The sequence below is a fragment of the Phaseolus vulgaris genome, chromosome 1, assembly GCF_051622355.1.
Source record: "Phaseolus vulgaris cultivar YP4 chromosome 1, ASM5162235v1, whole genome shotgun sequence".
In the NCBI taxonomy this organism is placed as follows: domain Eukaryota; kingdom Viridiplantae; phylum Streptophyta; class Magnoliopsida; order Fabales; family Fabaceae; genus Phaseolus; species Phaseolus vulgaris.
In genome coordinates this window covers 40285260-40303954 of record NC_143498.1, presented here as the reverse complement: position 1 = coordinate 40303954, position 18695 = coordinate 40285260, and the positions used below count along the sequence as shown (strand labels likewise).

At 32.8% G+C, this 18695-nt stretch overlaps 1 protein-coding gene across 4 annotated transcripts in view; it reads left to right on the top strand.

The window, feature by feature from the left end:
- Positions 1-18695, top strand: part of ABCA1 (ATP-binding cassette A1) — a 64302-nt gene that overhangs the window by 44888 nt on the left and 719 nt on the right. For 3 of the 4 annotated variants that reach the window (XM_068616557.1, XM_068616558.1, XM_090302356.1), the window contains 18 exons: positions 534-1241; positions 1372-1550; positions 2366-2576; positions 2955-3038; positions 3292-3333; positions 3421-3517; positions 6282-6409; positions 6484-6588; positions 10419-10565; positions 10834-11091; positions 11199-11334; positions 13020-13099; positions 13191-13298; positions 14033-14183; positions 14657-14793; positions 14881-14955; positions 15055-15361; positions 16218-16351. In XM_068616557.1, coding sequence (XP_068472658.1) covers positions 534-1241; positions 1372-1550; positions 2366-2576; positions 2955-3038; positions 3292-3333; positions 3421-3517; positions 6282-6409; positions 6484-6588; positions 10419-10565; positions 10834-11091; positions 11199-11334; positions 13020-13099; positions 13191-13298; positions 14033-14183; positions 14657-14793; positions 14881-14955; positions 15055-15361; positions 16218-16351 — 3087 coding nt within the window. Of the gene's footprint in view, positions 1-533; positions 1242-1371; positions 1551-2365; positions 2577-2954; positions 3039-3291; positions 3334-3420; positions 3518-6281; positions 6410-6483; positions 6589-10418; positions 10566-10833; positions 11092-11198; positions 11335-13019; positions 13100-13190; positions 13299-14032; positions 14184-14539; positions 14794-14880; positions 14956-15054; positions 15362-16217; positions 16352-18695 lie in introns of those variants that run through there. The other variant, XM_090302349.1, reaches the window with a different exon arrangement.

Below are 18695 nucleotides of genomic sequence, written 5' to 3'. Positions count from 1 at the left end.
TTATTTCGGCACACTTGAAATTAGAGGAGTACAAACTTATTTATAGGCATCACTTACAACAAAGATTATATTAATCTCTTATATAAAAAAACTATTGGTAATAATAGTTGACAATTGTAAAAACTAACAGCTATACAAAGGAGATGATTTTTCACAAGAAAAAAATCTTTATGTTGACTTTCCCTCTGAGAAAAAAAGTAAAATGAGCTGAAGATAGAGGTTTGGTCAGCACATCTGCTCAATTATCAAGAGTGGGAATACGATAAGAACAAATAAAAGTTATAAATGCTCACTTGACTACATATTCTACATGTTAAATAGTTCTTGAGTGAAATCATAACTTTTTGACTTGAACAGTGTCAACGTGATAATTGATTGTGTATTGGTGAGTTCATGTTTAACAGTATCCAAAGCCCTTGTTTTCTTCTTCCCTCCATTTTTTGTGAAGAATTTAATTGTCTATCTTACTTGTAGTTGTATATGAGATTATGGTTGTTGATTCCATTTTGTTCTTACTCTAAATGCATTTCCAGGTTGGAACAGAGATTTCTTTCAGGCTTCCAATGACATCCTCATCAGCCTTTGAGAGGATGTTTAGGGAAATTGAAGGTTGCATGAAAAAACCAGTTTTGAACATGGAATTGAGTGGCAATGGTGAAAAGGAGAATCTTGGTATTGAAAGCTATGGTATATCTGTAACAACCCTGGAGGAGGTATTTTTAAGAGTTGCAGGATGTGATGATGATGAGGTTGAATGCTTTGAAGAAAATAAGCATTCTCTGATATCTGACTCTGTGGCTTCACTTCCTACTAATGATGATCCTTCCACAAAAATAAGTTATCTTAAAACTTTTGGAAATTATAAGAGGATTCTGGGTTTCATGGCTACCATGTTGGGAAGAGCTTGTCGCTTAATTTTTGCTACATTTCTTAGTTTTATCAGCTTCTTGGGTATGCAGTGCTGTAGTTGCTGTCTCATTACTAGGTCAACATTTTGGCAACATTTTAAAGCCTTATTCATTAAAAGGGCAATATCTGCTCGGAGAGATCACAAAACAATTATTTTCCAGCTAATAATTCCTACTCTCTTCCTGTTTGTTGGTCTTCTATTTCTTAAGCTCAAGCCACATCCTGATCAGCAATCACTGACCCTTTCAACTTCTCACTTTAATCCTCTATTGAGTGGCGGGGGCGGGGGAGGTCCAATTCCATTTAATCTATCTTTTCCAATTACTGAAAAGGTTTGTCACTGATTTAATTCCGTTTTTTTATGTTTTGTGTTCTTTGTTTTTGTAGACTTATTGCTTCTAAAAAAAGTGGAGTCTGGTTGTTCTGATTGAGTTTGGCTGAAATTTTTATTTTGATATAAAGGTAGCACAAAATATCATGGGAGGTTGGATACAGAAGTTGAAGTCGAGCTCGTACAGATTCCCTAATTCAGAGAAGGAATTGGCTGATGCAGTGGAAGTGGCAGGACCAACTCTGGGACCCGCTCTACTTTCTATGAGTGAATATTTGATGTCTAGCTTTAATGAATCCTACCAATCTAGGTGTGGAAATATGAATTTCTTGCTTCTTTTTTATATTTTATCTGTTTTAAGAACTTTCAAGCAATTGTAACGAGATTATAGTATTTGTTCTTCTTTCCTGCTCTTCCTCTGATTTTATCATTGAGGGAAATCAAAATCTATTTGAAAATAGTATTGCTTATACGAATACAGGACAGGAAAATATAAGCTTCTCAAAGAATAAAGCTCACCAATCATTTTGTCCTAGTTCAACTTTGATGATTCTGAAGTTTTTCATTGCTAACATACACGAAGTGTACCATCTCAGAAATTTGAGAAAATCTTAGGTCGTGTGTAGGCTAAATTTTGCATTTACACTGAAGTTATTTTGATCAAACCTAAATGAAGCCAAATTTTCCTTCATAGAATCTATGGTTATTTATTTTCATTGATATCTCTATATATTTGAGTGTCACTAACATACTTTTGTATGGAGATCATGGGTGATTTCTTTGAACTATAGAAGTCAATATTGTGCTAATGCTTTTTCCTTGCTGTCATTGTCCAAAAATTAAAATTGTGTTGATGTAGTAGTTTGTAGCTTTGGTAAAAGGTTGATCTGAGTCTATGCTGTGGGGGATCCAGATGTCAAGCCCTGTTGTTTTCTGCTTGTGGGGGATCTGTTGTCATATTTAAACTTTTGTGCTGTTGGGATTTATAGTTATTTTCCAAGAAAATAATGAACAAATACATGTGCTATTTTAATTATATTTTAACTTGTCAACTCAGTTAAAACAATTGATGCAATTTTTATATGATAAAATAGTTGTGTTTTATTGATATGTTTTGATATTCAGGTATGGGGCAATTGTGATGGATGATCAAAGTAATGATGGAAGCTTAGGATACACTGTATTACACAACTGTTCCTGTCAACATGCTGCTCCCACCTTTATCAATTTGATGAATTCTGCTATTCTTAGGCTTGCAACTCAAGACACAAATATGACAATTCGGACACGCAACCACCCTTTGCCAACGACACAAAGCCAGCGCTTACAACGTCATGTAAGCCTATGTTTATTTTATTTCACCGGAGTGGATATTCTTTAAGTATCATGATACATTTTCCAGTTAGTTGTAGTGATGGGCATGCTTTGGGCTTTTAGATTTATTTCCTTATTATATTGCATTGTATCAGGAAGTGAATTTTAATTCTAACTCAACCTTATAAAACCGGCTCATAAGGTGAGGTTTGCACTCACTTATATATTATGAAATGTCTTTATCTCCAACGACATGAGATCTCCAATACTGACTTTTATATTTAGCTGCACTATTGAGTAATGATAGATTAATATGACAATGTGCCAATGCCCTTTATATTATCCCTCTACGTTGTACAGAAAATTAAAGATTTGATAAGCTGTAGATGAAATTCTGTAGGACCTGGATGCCTTCTCTGCTGCAGTTATTGTCAACATTGCTTTCTCTTTTATACCTGCCTCGTTTGCCGTTTCAATTGTTAAGGTAAGTTGTGTTAAACTGCTTCCTGCTTGCTGTCTTTTTAATTATGTTCTATTCTTCCTCCAGGAGCAATTTATAAAAGAGAACTTTTGTTAGAAGATTCCTTGAAGTTTCTTTGATACATAATAATCATAGATAATTGTGGAGTCATGAATTCACTAGAGGGATCTTCTTGGTACTAGAGTGTCAAATACTACTGACATTCTCAAATTGCTTGTTTCTTGTCTAAACATTTGTAAATTGTTGATTGGTACAGGAACGTGAAGTGAAAGCTAAGCAGCAACAACTAATCAGTGGGGTATATAATTTTTCAAATGAGACAGCATTCAATGTTGCTTTTCTATCTCATTCTGAATAATCATCTAACATTGAACTTGCTATTTAGGTTTCTATCCTGTCATATTGGGCTTCTACATATATTTGGGACTTTGTGGGCTTCTTGTTTCCAGCCTCTTTTGCCATAGTTCTCTTTTACATCTTTGGTATGTATCCAAATAATTATTAATACTTAGTTTTATCTGCACATTTAATTTGCTGCGAAAACTAACATTGATCACGAACCCAAGTCTAATAGTTTATTTACATTACTTTATCACAAGAGAGATTGGCAAATTTGGCTTACCTGACCTGTCCTTATTCTTTTGTTTCTTTAAGACAAGGAATTTATATCATTTGGACTTTTTCCATCTCTTTCAATAAAATCTATTATTTTATTAGGAAGACCAAACATTGTTGCAATAAGATGGCTGCCTTGTGAGCTAAAGGTCATAGGTGTATATATCTGCCCTCTCCAAACCCCATTGTTACTGTTGTATTTTGTTTGATATAGTTTTTTTATAGTTTTTTTTTTGTCCGCTTTGTTTCTTTTCATTCTCTATATAAAGAGAATCCTTGTTTTCCTTTGTACATTTTATCAATACAAAAGTTACTCTCTTAACTCTAATACCCTCCAGGTGGGAGCCTTGTGCATTGAGTTTCCCTTTTTTTTTCAAAAACAAAGGTTGTTTGTTATTTATTTCATTTTTTTACCTTTTAGGTATTGCTATACAATGTTAATGTAGTAAATGTTCCAATTTATATTATCATGCTTATCCTTTCATTGTATTTTTTTCTACCTTGGAGAATTTCTTATTCATAGCAGTCATTCAAATGTGATAGCACCACTTTAGAACTGTGTGATCACACTCCTGCCAATTTTGAATGACTTGCTTGGAGCAATATGTATAGTAGCGAGTGTGAATTGTCACTGCTTTTGCATGAAATCATCGTCATCACTTCTCATGAATGCAAATAGGCCTTCGGGCCTCAAAATGGTGTTGTTTGGTGCTATTTTAGAGGAGAATGTTGGGATTCACCCCATTTCTATTAATCATGAGAAACCTTTTAGATATTATTAGATATAATTAGATATTATTAGATTTTATGAGATATTATAGATATTGTTAGGTATTTCTATTTATGTAATGTGCTTAACCCATATGTTTCTTTTCCTATATAAAACCTTATGTGTTCAATATACACAAGGGATTTATCCTATTCTTTCTTTTCTTTTAATATGGTATCAGAGCTATTTCGAGTCTATCCTAGCGATTGTTTGTTGTGTTTATTAGGTTACCCGCTATCGGGCCGTTATCAAACCACTCATAATATATAGTCCCACGCACGAGTTGGTAGCTTGGCATGAGGGGTGTGTGTTGGAGATCCCACGTCAGCTAGAGATTAGTACATTTCATAGTATATAAGTGGGTGCAAACCTCACCTTATCAGTCGGTTTTATGTGCCCTTCCCGCCTAGAGGGACCCTAACTGTTTTCTCTTTTGAAGTTCAACCTTTCTCTGGTGAGATTTCCATAATAACACAATGTTTTCTAGCCATTTATGGGATAGCCTATCACTGTGCTGACCAACCCTTGACATTGGGCTCTTTTACTTTTGTTCTTTCACCTCTCTCAAAGTATAATAGGTTTTTTTCACTGTTTTTTCTTTTTCTTTTCTTTGCTCAATCATTCAAATTTTTATTTTTTCTGATTCGTATTGTGTTTTCTCTTCCCATCCTATTCATCAACAAAGATGGTTTCATTCTTCCATTAGGAATATCTTAATCCGGCTGTATTGCTTATGGGTTCGTCTTCTCTGTGGAGCTATTAGGGATTAACTATGTATGTTTTTATCATTCTTGAAGTCATATTTTAACTTGTTCTTGTACATTAAAACCACTTTTCTCAAAAGTTAAGCAGTGACTTTGATCTTAAGCCTTTTATTTTCATCTTTAACAAAATATGTGGGTTTTTTTTGTATTATGTTCAACGTACATATTTGTGTTTGTGGTGGAGAATAGATCCTTGTGTGTTTTTCATGTTACTAGGCCAAGTAAAGAAAGAGAGAATTAAAAGTGGAAAACTCACATGAGACAAACTATTCCTGGTCTGGGAGATATTTAAGGGATATTAATTAGCTCTCATTTATATGATTTATCTTTTAGTTTAGTTTTTTCATCAGTGTATTAAAATATCAATTAAATTTCAGGACAATATAATAGTGCTATTGTTAGGACACAAAATCAGGACAAAACTTGGAAGGTATATTATAGGAAAAATATAAGGAATAAAGGGTAAGATAGCGGTTAGTGATTTATAAAGTAGCGGTTAGTGTTTGTAAGGTAGCGGTTAGTGCGGTAGTGGCGGTTAGTGTGGTTAGTGGTCTTTTAATAAAGACCAACCGGTTTAGTGAAGGGGGTTACCTTTTTGAATTCCGTTTGGTAGACAGGGAAAGTCCTGTGTAAAAGGAATAATCGTTTCCTTTGTGGATGTTCTGAGTGTAAAATGCAGAAGCAATAATACAGAGATTATTCAGTAGAATTTGTGTTCTCGGTTTATCTTTGGGTGTGTTTTTCTTGGTTCGTAACAGTTATTTATTTGCATATACTTCTCACAGTGGAGAGCCTTTGCATAGCATGATAGATATATTTGATTTCTCGGACAGCTTAACTTTGTTAAGTCAAATTTTTGGGATAATTAGTTATTTTAATATTAGAACCTTTCAATCCTGTCCTATCCCTAAACTTTCAATTACCAAAAAGAAATCATTAGAACCATCACCACCTGGGATTTTCTGAGGTGGTTGAATAGGTATGAAATATGATCCCTGATGCACCGCAATACTGCCATGCCTTAACCCCGTTGTTGGGGTTTCTATCTTACAGTATCATACCATGGATGTCAATGCTAATTCTTGCTACTGAATGTAGGTCTGGAACAGTTTGTCGGAGGCGTTTCTTTGTTACCAACAATCCTCATGCTATTGGAATATGGACTTGCAATTGCATCATCAACCTATTGCCTTACATTTTTCTTTTTTGACCACACCATGGCTCAGGTATGCGGAGACTTGTTTTCTCCTTTGTTAATTATATTTGTTATAAAATGCTAAGAGATTCACTTGTTTTACAGAACGTGGTTCTGCTGATCCACTTTTTCACCGGATTGATACTAATGGTTATCTCATTCATTATGGGACTCATGACATCAACAATGAGTACCAATTCTTTTCTTAAGGTATCCCCTTTAATTTTCTTCAAGTGTTCCAGCCTTACTTATTTGGTTTTACTGGGTAATTCTTTTTTCTGAAGCACCAAAAAACAGGAGAAAATATTTTTGGTGGACTAATTTTCAGTAAAAGAAAGGCCAACACAATATTTTAAGCCTTTGAGCTCCCAATTTTGTTTTTTCTGCTTACTACTGTCACTACTTTCTGCTTTACCGTTTAGGGTTTCCATGATAAGTGGATACTAAAAATAGACTGGTTTCTTTCTATCACATGTCATGAATAGATCTGCATATTTTAGGTTATTTAGTGAGTGGTCACCGTCATGGGTTGTCATTATTATCTTATATATACATTTGTATAATATTTAAGAAGAGTTTAGGTATATGAGAAAAAAGTTTTGATTCAATTAATCCAATTGTAAACCAGTACAAGAGGGTATATATAAAGCTCTACTACCTTTGAATAATGATTACAATTTCCCTTTAGTGTCCTACAATATCTTAGATTTAATAATTACAAAGATTGATAATGTCTCCTAAAAAACTCAACACTCCCCATCCAGCTTGATGGATATCTATTATTCCCATGTAATTGTGTAATGTGTACACATGTGACTACTCTTATATATGCTAAGGAACAAAATCAATCACTAATAATAAGAAATATTTATCTAGATATTTCCCTATTTGATGTGATCAAATCATATCATATCTTTAACACTACCCCTCATTTTATAACTTGTGTCAAGTTTGTTACAAGACTCTTATGTATGCTAAGGAACGAATTCAATCACTAATAATAAGACTCCTTGAGAAACTTGGTGACCATGTCAACTAGTTGGTTGCTAGAGATGACAAAGCATTACAAATTATTAAAGTAAAAGAAAGAGTAGGGTAAATCCCTTGTGTATATTGAACACATAGGGTTATGTTTATATAGGAAAAGAAACATATGGGCTAAGCCCATTACATAAATATGAAATATCTAACAATATCTATAATATCTCATAATATCTAATAATATCTAATTATATATAATAATATCTAACACTCCCCCTCAAGCTGGTGCATATAGATCATATATACCAAACTTGTTACAAATGTAATCAATCCTAGGCCCTCGTAAGGGTTTAGTAAAAATATCTGCTAATTGATTATTTGAATTACAAACTCAATCTTGATATCTCTTGATATAATCTTTTCTCAAAAGAAATGACAATCAATCTCAATATGTTTGGTCCTTTCATGAAAGACTGGATTTGAGGTAATTTGATGAGCATCCTGATTATCACATATAAGTGTCATTTGAGTGACTTCACCAAATTGCAATTCTTTAAGTAACTGTTTAAGCCAAATAAGCTCACAAGTAGCTGATGCCATAGCTCTATATTCTGCTTCTGCACTAGATCTTGCTACAACACTTTGTTTCTTGCTCTTCCAAGAGATCAAGTTATCACCAATGGAGACACAATATCCAGAAGTTGATCTTCTATCAGATGGAGATCCTGCCCAATCAGCATTTGAATAACAAACGAATTTAGTATGGTTATTATGACCATATAACAAACCTTTTCTAGGAGAGCGTTTAATGTACTTCAGTATACAACTGCATTCCAATGATCACATGGAGAATTAAGAAATTGACTCACCACATTGAATGCAAAGGAAATATCAGAACGAGTAACAGTGAGATAGTTCAATTTTTCAACTAATCTCCTGTACTTCTCAGGATCTGAAAGGGGCTCCCCCTGATTGGGTAGAAGCTTGACATTGGGATCCATGGGAGTATCAACAAATTTCGAATTCATCAACCCAATTTCCTCCAAAATATCCAATGCATATTTTGTTTGAGAGATAACAATACCAGTATTGGATTGTGCTACCTCAATTCCCAAGAAATATCTGAGTTTGCCAAGATCTTTAGTCTGAAACTGTTGACAAAAGTGTTTTACTTGTGCGATGCCATGGTGATCACTACCTGTAAGAACAATGTCATCAACATATACTACAAGATAGATACATCCAACACTCGAGTGACTATAAAAAAGTGAATGATCTACTTCACTGCGAGTCATTAATATCTCATAATATCTAACACAAATCAATTTGGTGAAGGTGTGTGGACATGGCATGCTAACAAACTAGCAATGGAGAAGCCTGACATGAAGATGATGCATTGAGTTACTAGTAGCACCTTGCAATGATTGGTCGTGACAAAGATTGAAGGAAGTTGTGGTTGTTGGAGAGTAGAAAGTTTTAAAAGGCATAATGGTTGTTGAAATGAAGAAGTATTCAATGGGCGTGACATTTTTTGAAGATCAAAAAATGCTTGGTGGGTGTGAATGCTTGAAAGAAAAAATGGTGCGGAAAGGGTGTAGCGATTGCCAAACACCAAAAATGCTAAAAAGGTAAGTTAGTTGTTGGAGAGCAAAAATACTTGAAAGGCATGAGAAACTGCCAGGGAGCGAAAGTTCTTAGAGGGCACAAATGGTTCGAGTATGCAACAGTTGAGAGAAAGCAATAGTACTAAGAGGGCATAACGACTACCAGAGAACAAAAGATCCTAAATGGTATTATTTATCCGAGAGAGGAAGTTTGAGTGAAATAACAAGGCACGAAGGATGGTACACTCTAGTGCCACTTGCTTGTTACTATCTTGTACACATGTGAGTACTCGTATTTATAGTGAGGAACAAAATCTATCTCTAATGATGTGAAATATTTGTTAAGATCTTGGTTATCAAAATCACTAGTCAACTCCTAAACTCCACACCCTCAAACCTAGTTAACTCACATGTAGAATTGTGTTTAGTAGGCTTGTATAAAATCGCAAGTTTAGAGGCTCTTCAGTAAGCTTGATTGGACATTAAGAAAGCCAAAATCGGCACTGGATTTGCTTGTTTCTCGGTCATGATTTATGCAAAACACACCTAGGGAAAATTCATGTTTCGTTGGTTCTGTTTTGGGTGTTGATATTGGGTTCTCCTATCGCACCAATAGATCTTGCTTGGTGTCTTCTCAGCTCCACTACACTCTATGCTATTTGTGTTTTAGATTCTTCTTCACTCTTTGCTATCTCACTACTCTATTTTCCTTTCTCTTTATAGTTTCAAATAAGCTAAAAAGTAGAGGGTAGATCATATTAGGGTTTTAGCTTTTGATTTTTTACTCCTCTCTAGCCATGTTAGACAGTTGGGCCTCCATTTAAGACCAACAATTTCTTTTTTTATGTAAAGCATAATATATCACATAATCAACTAGAATAAAAAAAACTAGAGTAATAATAAAGGATAATAATATTAGAAAAATAAAAAAAAGGATAATAGTATTAAAAAAATATAAAAATATTTAATGATATATAAAAAATATTTAAAATATGTATAATATGATATACTACTACTACTAATAATAATAATATTACACTACAAAAATATTAAAAGTTATTTATAACTTCATATAATATTATATGATTTATATGTATTTTAATACTTTTTTTAATGCAAAGTTTAAAAGGTCCCACAAGTTTACTTAAACTCGAGTTTGACAACCTTTAACATATTTCCTATTTCACGTAGTTAAATCATATCTTATTTCTTTATTTAAGGTAATCAAATCTTTAACAATCTTATAAAACCATAAAATGAGTCTTAAGAGTTTGGGTTTTGGTCTGTTTCTATCCTACAAACCTTGACTTATGAGAACACTTTGGGCCCATTAAGTCTTTGTATTCTATTTAAGAGCAATTTCTTCTCTATGAATAATATTAGAAACGGTTTTTCTGACAATTCACTTGGGCAAACAGTTAATAATAATAATATTCATTTGATGTTCTCTTCCAGAATTTTTTCAGAATATCTCCTGGATTTTGTTTTGCTGATGGTCTTGCTTCGTTAGCTCTTCTGCGGCAAGGCATGAAAGATAAAACAAGTGATGGAGTGTTTGATTGGAATGTTACTGGGGCTTCCATCTGTTATCTTGCTGTTGAGGTGCAAATATTTCAATCTAATTTTGCTGATATTGTGTTTTTTCCTTTCCAAGTTTCAACGTTTAAAACTGAAAACTATTAGACAAATTGTTTTTGTTTACATTAGATCTTTGGGCAGATTTAAGAAACAGCATTTATTACATTGAAAATACAAAGCTGCATTAACTGCTTTGTTTCAGAATAATGTCAACAAAACCCAAGTGTAAAACACACATAAATTGGGACAAAATTATTTTGCTCTAGCTAATCCACTTTTTTCTTGATGACAGAGCTTTAGTTATTTTCTGTTGACACTTGCACTTGAAATTTTACCTTCTATCAACTTGACTTCATTCATGGTCAAGAAGTGGTGGGAAAAAATTAATATCTTCCGGCATGATAGTCCTTATTTGGAACCTCTGTTGGAACCTTCTTCCGAAACTGTTGTTATGGACTTTGATGAAGATGTAGATGTAAACACAGAAAGAAATAGAGTACTTTCAGGTTCCCTTGATAATTCCATTATCTACCTGCGCAATCTTCGTAAGGTATTTCGTAGTAATATTTACTTTACCAAATTTTTTGTAAAGAAAAATATTGTGCATTTCAATCATTGCCATCATGCTCAGTTATAGTGATATTTTCTGAATTTAAGGTATATTTTGAGGAGAAGCATCATGGAAGAAAGGTTGCAGTAGATTCTTTAACTTTCTCAGTCCAGGAAGGAGAATGTTTTGGCTTTTTAGGAACAAATGGAGCTGGAAAGACCACAACTCTTTCTATGCTATGCGGTATGTCAAATTTATGAGAATGATATTTTACTACATGTTATGTTGATAAGCCCTGTGTTTTACCTCTGAAAACCTGCATTTTACTTTAACATAAAGGAGAAAAGTTCAAATACAGGATGAGAAATATTCTAGCTAAATAATTCAAGACCAAGAAGAAAAGATTAAAAAGAAAAAGTGTAGACAAGACACATACAACATAGATGTTGATGTCTATGTAAATTTACTAGATGCTTCCCCTATAAGAGAAATAGAAATATTCCAAAGTATGTAGAAGAACTGCACATTCTTAAGAGACAACTGATGTCCAGTAGGGATTCTACTTTTTCTTTCAACCAAAAACTCTTTGAAATACATTGAGACATAGTAAAATTAACACAAAGTAACTGCTGAAAATTGTTGGGGCATGCTTGAAAGGAGAAGAACATGAAAAGGGGAAATTGAATATTATTTGATGAGTTTGTAAAACAAGCATTAATCCTCTTTTATAAGCTAGGGAAACTGAAAATATTAAGGGAAGTAGGAAATGTAGGAAAGAAGAGGTGTAGGGCAAAGCTATTAGTCTATTGTCCAGCTTCTCTTTGATGAACTATCTACCCATTTCTCTATGTTTGGTTCTAGATATGTGCAACTTCTATATTTCTCGTGTTTCAAAATCTGTGTCAGCTTTGGCTGGACCATTCCCTTCAAAATGACTAAGCTTCTTACACCTTTTGAGAGCAATATGAACCATTTGGTACGAGGAACGACAGACATTTGGTTCCACTACTTTTGTTGCACACACCAACCCTTCACTTGATGCTCTAACTCAGCCCATCTCTCTTGATCCTTTGGGTCCTGAACTCTGGGGTCACTGATCATATCTCTGGCAATAAGTCTCTTTTCACTTCCTTTTCCACTTCTGGTTTTTTACCATCTGTCACCATAGCTAATGGTTCTTGAGCCTCCTCTCAATGTATATAAATCATATGAATCAAGTTTGTTACAAATATAATCAATTCTAGTATATATAAATTTATATATATACATGCTCTATGGAATAGACACACACAAAGAGATTAGTTTTTGTTGCTTCACCATATATTTGAACAAAAACATTTATAGTTGCTAACCTTGCAAAAGCAAACAAATCGAAATTGAAAATAGAGTCACCCAAAAAGGGACAGGTGGCAAAATGAATTAAAGGGTAATGTTATTGTTCCATAATTAGGAAAATTATTCTGTAATTAAGTGCAGATTTCATTATCTATTTATTAGGACAAATTTGATATCTTTTAGTGATTTGATTTGATTTGTATAGCTTTAATTACCGATTATTTCTTTCTTTAATTAGGTCGTAAATAGTCTATAAATTCAAACTGTAATCACAATTGTAAACACATCTCAGAAGTACAATCTATCTATTTCTTTCAACTGTTATGTTGTTTGTAACTGAAAGATAATATAGTTAGAGAAAAATATATCTTTATATTCTTATTCTAATAATAAGTTCAATCTTCTATCTTAAACAAACCCAAGGTGATGACTTTTTTATGTTAGGCAAAATTTAGTAGATTTTAAACAATTATACATTAGAAAAGATTTTTTTAATTGTAATTTCTCAGTGTTGAAAAGCTGTGAACTAGGCATTTCTCTACACTTCTTTTGGGTTTATTATTACTGAAGTTCTGTTTTGCTTTTCCGATTAGGGGAAGAATCTCCTTCTGATGGGACTGCTTTTATTTTTGGCAAAGATATATGTTCCCATCCAAAGGCTGCTCGTCGATATGTATGTGATATTTTCTTCAGAAACGAACACTCACAACTTAAGATATACCTGAATCCATCTGATCCTTGTGTATCTTAATTTTTACTCTCAGATTGGATATTGCCCACAATTTGATGCTCTATTGGAATACTTAACTGTTCAAGAGCATCTTGAGCTTTATGCTAGAATAAAAGGTGTTCCAGATTTTGCAATGGAAAATGTATGTGTAAGAAATTTCTAATTATCTTTATGGTTAGGATAATTTATGAAATAATGTTCATTTGTGCATAATCATTTTATAATTCATAATTTCATGCAAACATCCTTAAAAATTTGAAAAGCCAAGAAAAGTAATTACAGTATATGAACATTGGCATTACATCTTATATATGAAAGATATAAAAGGAAATCAGAGTTTGAATTATTTTTCGCCCTTAAGTTAAATTTAAACTCTTTTGTCATACTAACCATTCAACTCTTTAATTTAAATAGTAGTTATTAAACAGTCTAAGACTTAAAAAGGAGTCATCGATGGCCAATATTGATCTATAGGGTGATAGCACCAGTGACTTCCTATTAACCATTTTCTTCAAAGCCTAGTCATTTCAGTTGGAATTTATCCTTCACATAGAACAGATTCAAACAAAATAAAATTTGCTTTAAATGGTTTTGTTTGCTTGATTCACATCAATACTTTTAAAATATTTGAATAGAACAAACTACTAAATTCAATGTTATGAACATTGTTTTATATATATATATATATATATATATATATATATATATATATATATATATATATATATATATATATTAAACACTCACACACATTATATAATGGAGATTACATTTTTCAGGGTTAGAGTTTGAGTAATTTGATTCCTCATTATGTTATATTATATGTGTGTGCTCATATACTATATTCTCTTTCATTACCTATGATTATTTGGACAGGTTGTTATGGAAAAGTTGGCCGAGTTTGACTTGTTGAAACATGCCAATAAACCATCATTTTCACTTAGTGGTGGGAATAAAAGAAAACTGTCTGTTGCAATTGCAATGATTGGTGATCCACCTATAGTCATTCTTGATGAACCATCAACAGGTACAATAACAGTTATTCTCAATAATCATATTTATTTAAACATCATGAAAATGCATTTTTACCATTTTAATTTTTAGAATTGCGCTAAAAGCTATCTTGGTCCTTGATTTAGAAGCCTAAATGTTTAGTTCATGTGGTTCCTTGTGATGCTATAAAATCCCAGTTCACCAAGTGATCCAGAATTGAATATTTGTTGCCTTCAATTCTTTTATTAAAATTTTGTTTTAAAATGGTTTCTGCATTTTTATTTGTTAATTGTGTTTTTATTTTGAAGTGAAGGGGCTAGTTCTCCATTCATGGGTCTTAGCATAGGTCTAATGATTTTTGACACGAAGCAACTGGACCTCTCATTTCAGGAAAAAGAGTTTTTTAAGCTATATGTAGATACATAGATTAGCTATGTGAGACATATTGCTATGCTTGATGAATTGGAAAAGTAACATCCATCAGCGTTGATTTTTTTACACTTCTAGGTATGGATCCCATTGCCAAAAGGTTCATGTGGGATGTAATATCTAGGATCTCAACAAGACGAGGAAAGACTGCAGTAATTCTGACTACACACAGCATGAATGAAGCCCAAGCCTTATGTACCAGAATAGGGATAATGGTACAAACATATTTTCGTTTCTCTTGACTCTTGAAGCTCTGCCTTGCACCCACCAACATATACCTATTATTTGTTTATTTTCTTAAGGTTGGTGGACAATTACGATGCATTGGAAGTCCACAGCATCTGAAAACAAGATTTGGGAATCATCTGGAACTAGAGGTATTTATGGTTACAGTAACAAAAGGCACTTTTTTTAGCTTCATTTTTACTAGACAAAAAGCATCTTAAAATATGTGATTCTTGGTTACCCTTTTCCAGGTCAAACCTACTGAAGTGAGTTCTGTGGACTTGCAAACCCTCTGCCAAGCTATTCAAGAAAGACTTCTTGAAGTCCCGTCTCATCCTAGAAGCTTACTTAATGACCTTGAAATTTGCATTGGGGGCACTGACTCTGTCACATCAGCAGGAAATACCTCCATTGCAGAGATTAGCTTGACACGAGAAATGATAAGCTTAATTGGGCACTGGCTTGGCAATGAAGAACGAGTAAAGACATTAATCTCTTGTACGCCTGTCTGTGATGGAGCTTCTCTGGAACAATTATCAGAACAACTATTTCGAGGTGGTACGTATCGTTGGAAACTTTTTGAAGTCAACAATCTTTTTTTTTCTTTGTGGAATTCCTTTTTTCAAGAAAGAATTCGTATTGTGTTTAATGCTTTTGTAAGTATACATACATGTATTGACCAAAATCCTTATATAATTAAAATACTAAATTTTTCGGGAAAATCTTAATTTCAAATTTAAGTTATCTTATAATAACAGAAGCAGAGATGTGTGAGTTATATTTTAAGCAGCTTTTGCAAGTACAAAAACACTGTAAAAATTCCACTGTCTTATGTGTATTGAATTAAAAAAATCCGTGTCAATTGAATGATGGTTTTCAAACTTCAGTCAGCTTTTTCGACAAACTAAATATCATCTTTTATAGTTCATACTTAATTTTATGCAAATTCTTCATAATTTTCTTTCTGAGCTAATGATGAAGAAAAAGAGACACATTTAAATACCTAAATCCTGTTTGGATAAATTTTTCCACAAACATTTGTAGGAGAAGAAAATGTGAAAAAAGTTTCTTCTATAAGTTCAAATTAGTTTATGCAAAAATTAAAATCAGATTTTGGAAAAGCTAAATAAGATAGCTTTTATAAATTATCTTATGTATAAACTAGTTTTAGATTATGGGAAAAGCTTATTTTATTTTTGCTTTCTGTTTTCCACTTTGTAATACAATGACTTGTAGAGAAGTTTATCCAAACATGCTCATACAAAACCAATCATGAGCCTTCACCTAATAGTAGCTTTAAAGAGCGTTGGTTTGTGACGATAACACAAAGATCTTATTTTATTTTGAAATCTTACAAAATTCATAAGTTCTCTCCTAGCATTAATTCCCCTTTTTCTATTGTGTTGGTAATTAGGTGGCATTCCGTTGCCAGTATTTTCTGAGTGGTGGCTGTCTAAACAAAAATTCTCAGAAATTGATTCATTTATTCTCTCTTCATTTCGTGGAGCAAGATGCCAAGGGTGCAATGGTTTGAGCATCAGATATCAGGTATTTTTTAGTTACCAGCTTTGTCAATGCGAAAATTCTATTATAATTGAAAATTCCTCACATCGGATTATCTGAAGGCCTGTGTAATCTTTTAACTATCTAAACTTGAAGTAGACTAGTTTTACTTTGTAACTAATTTCATAGATATTCAGGGAAAGAAATGCCATACTAATATGAAAATCACACTTATCTTGGATTTTATCCCCATTTCTTCTCAATTGTTGCCCTCCACACCAATATTTGTTTTCTCCCTCGCTGATCTCCTTAATCCAGTGCCAATGTACTCTTGATTTCATTTCGGAGAAAATAAATTCAGTTGTCTTGTCATATGTATTGTTCAAAATTATTTAGAAAGTGGACTTTAAGCCTAACTCAACCTTATAAAACTGGTTCATAAAACGAGGTTTGCATCTACTTATATATTATGAAATGTTTTTATCTCTAGTTGATGTGGGGTCTCCAACACACACCTGTCATGCCGAAACCTGTCAACTCATGTGTGAAACTATATATTTATGGTAGTTCGATAATGGATGGCCTGATAAGTCCAATAACCTTTCGTTAGGATAGACTCTAAATGACTATGATACCATCATAGAAAGTGGACTTTAAGCCTAACTTAACCTTACAAAACCGACTCATAAGGTGAGGTTTGCACCCACTTATATATTATGACATGTCCTTATTTTTAGTTGATGTGAGATCTCCAACAAAAATTACTTTAAATCTTGAAAGGGAGTGGGAATGCATTTCAACCGTAGAAGCAATCCCGTATTTTATGTTACTTATATTTTGAGTTAAATAAATTGATTTAATTACTTTAGAAGAAGTCATGAACCAGCAAATTCCAAACACTTAGTTGTTGGGTGAAAAGAACATGAAAAGTTTAGAAGCCGTTCATGCAAAGGTCCTTTGGACATGAAGGTAATGTGCTAGCCTACCCTTCCTTGTGCTAAAATTGAACTTCTATTTAAAAGAATGGGAACAACAAGCATCCATTTCTTGATTACGTATTCTTGGAAGGTATGCCTATTTGCCCTACAACCAACCATATTTGGATCCTTCTTTTACATACCAATTTTAGGGATTCAAAGTGGCATAAATAGAAGAGAAAAATAAATCTTTACCTTTCTCCAACATGACTTCCATGTAACCTGAGAGGTGTTAAAAGCTTTTTATTAATTATGAAGTTTCCAACCTTGACTCAAACATCCATGAATGAGTAAGCAATAGATGGATTGAACTATGTGAACTTGTAACCAATTTGATTTTCTCACTTGATCCAAGAAGGGATGAATACTTGGTTTATGTGTATTAAAGGAAAAGAAAGAATAGGGTAAATCCCTTGTGTATATTGAACACATAGGGTTATGTTTATATAGGAAAAGAAACATACGGGCTAAGCCCATTACATAAATATGAAATATCTAACAATATCTATAATATCTCATAATATCAAATAATATCTAATAATATCGAATAATATCTAACAATGTGCATTCTAATTTTCGCAGATCTTACATCAACTATAAATATGATCGTATTATAGTATATAATGAGTGCAAATCTCACCTTAATAATTGGTTTTGTAAAGTTGAGTTAGACTAGAAGTCTATGTTTTAGTATGATATTTGAGCCATATTCTATTGAGGTTCATTAGACCTATGTGTAACCTACTATTGGACCATCCATAGATATCTAGTCTTACACTGAAAATGTCTAGTCTTCAATGTAAATGGGTACTAAAAAATATAACCAAAGTATAGTATATAAATAGGTGCAAACTTCACCTTACAAGCCAGTTTTGTGAAATTGGGTTAGTTATGAAGTCCACTTTCTAATTCTAACCTTTGACTTTTGTCTTCAAAAGATGAAAGATATAACTGTATGAAAATGGAGTGACAAATTTGTGGGACATCAGTGGACCATGATCATGTTGATGATAGTGTTTGACTTCTTGTATTGGCAGAATTACCTCTTGATGAATCAAATTTAGAAACTACACTTTTTTTGGCATTTTCTTGGATGGTGGTAACGGAGAAGAGAAGAATGAAATAACTAGTCTTAGACAATAATTTAGTAATGATATTTCTAAATTGTAGGCTATTATTGTCAATATTTATTTGAGTAAGACTAACATGTAGGCGTAAACTATATTTCTTTGCTATGATCACAAATGTCTTTGTAAAATCGTGATCATCATAATTATGGATTAGTGAGAATTGATCAACATCTCTTTCTTTACCAACATTATATATAAAATATTTTATAAATCTTTGTTAACGTATCCAGAATGTATTATTTACTAAATTTGTTAATTCTTAACTTGAAGAAACTGTCATAT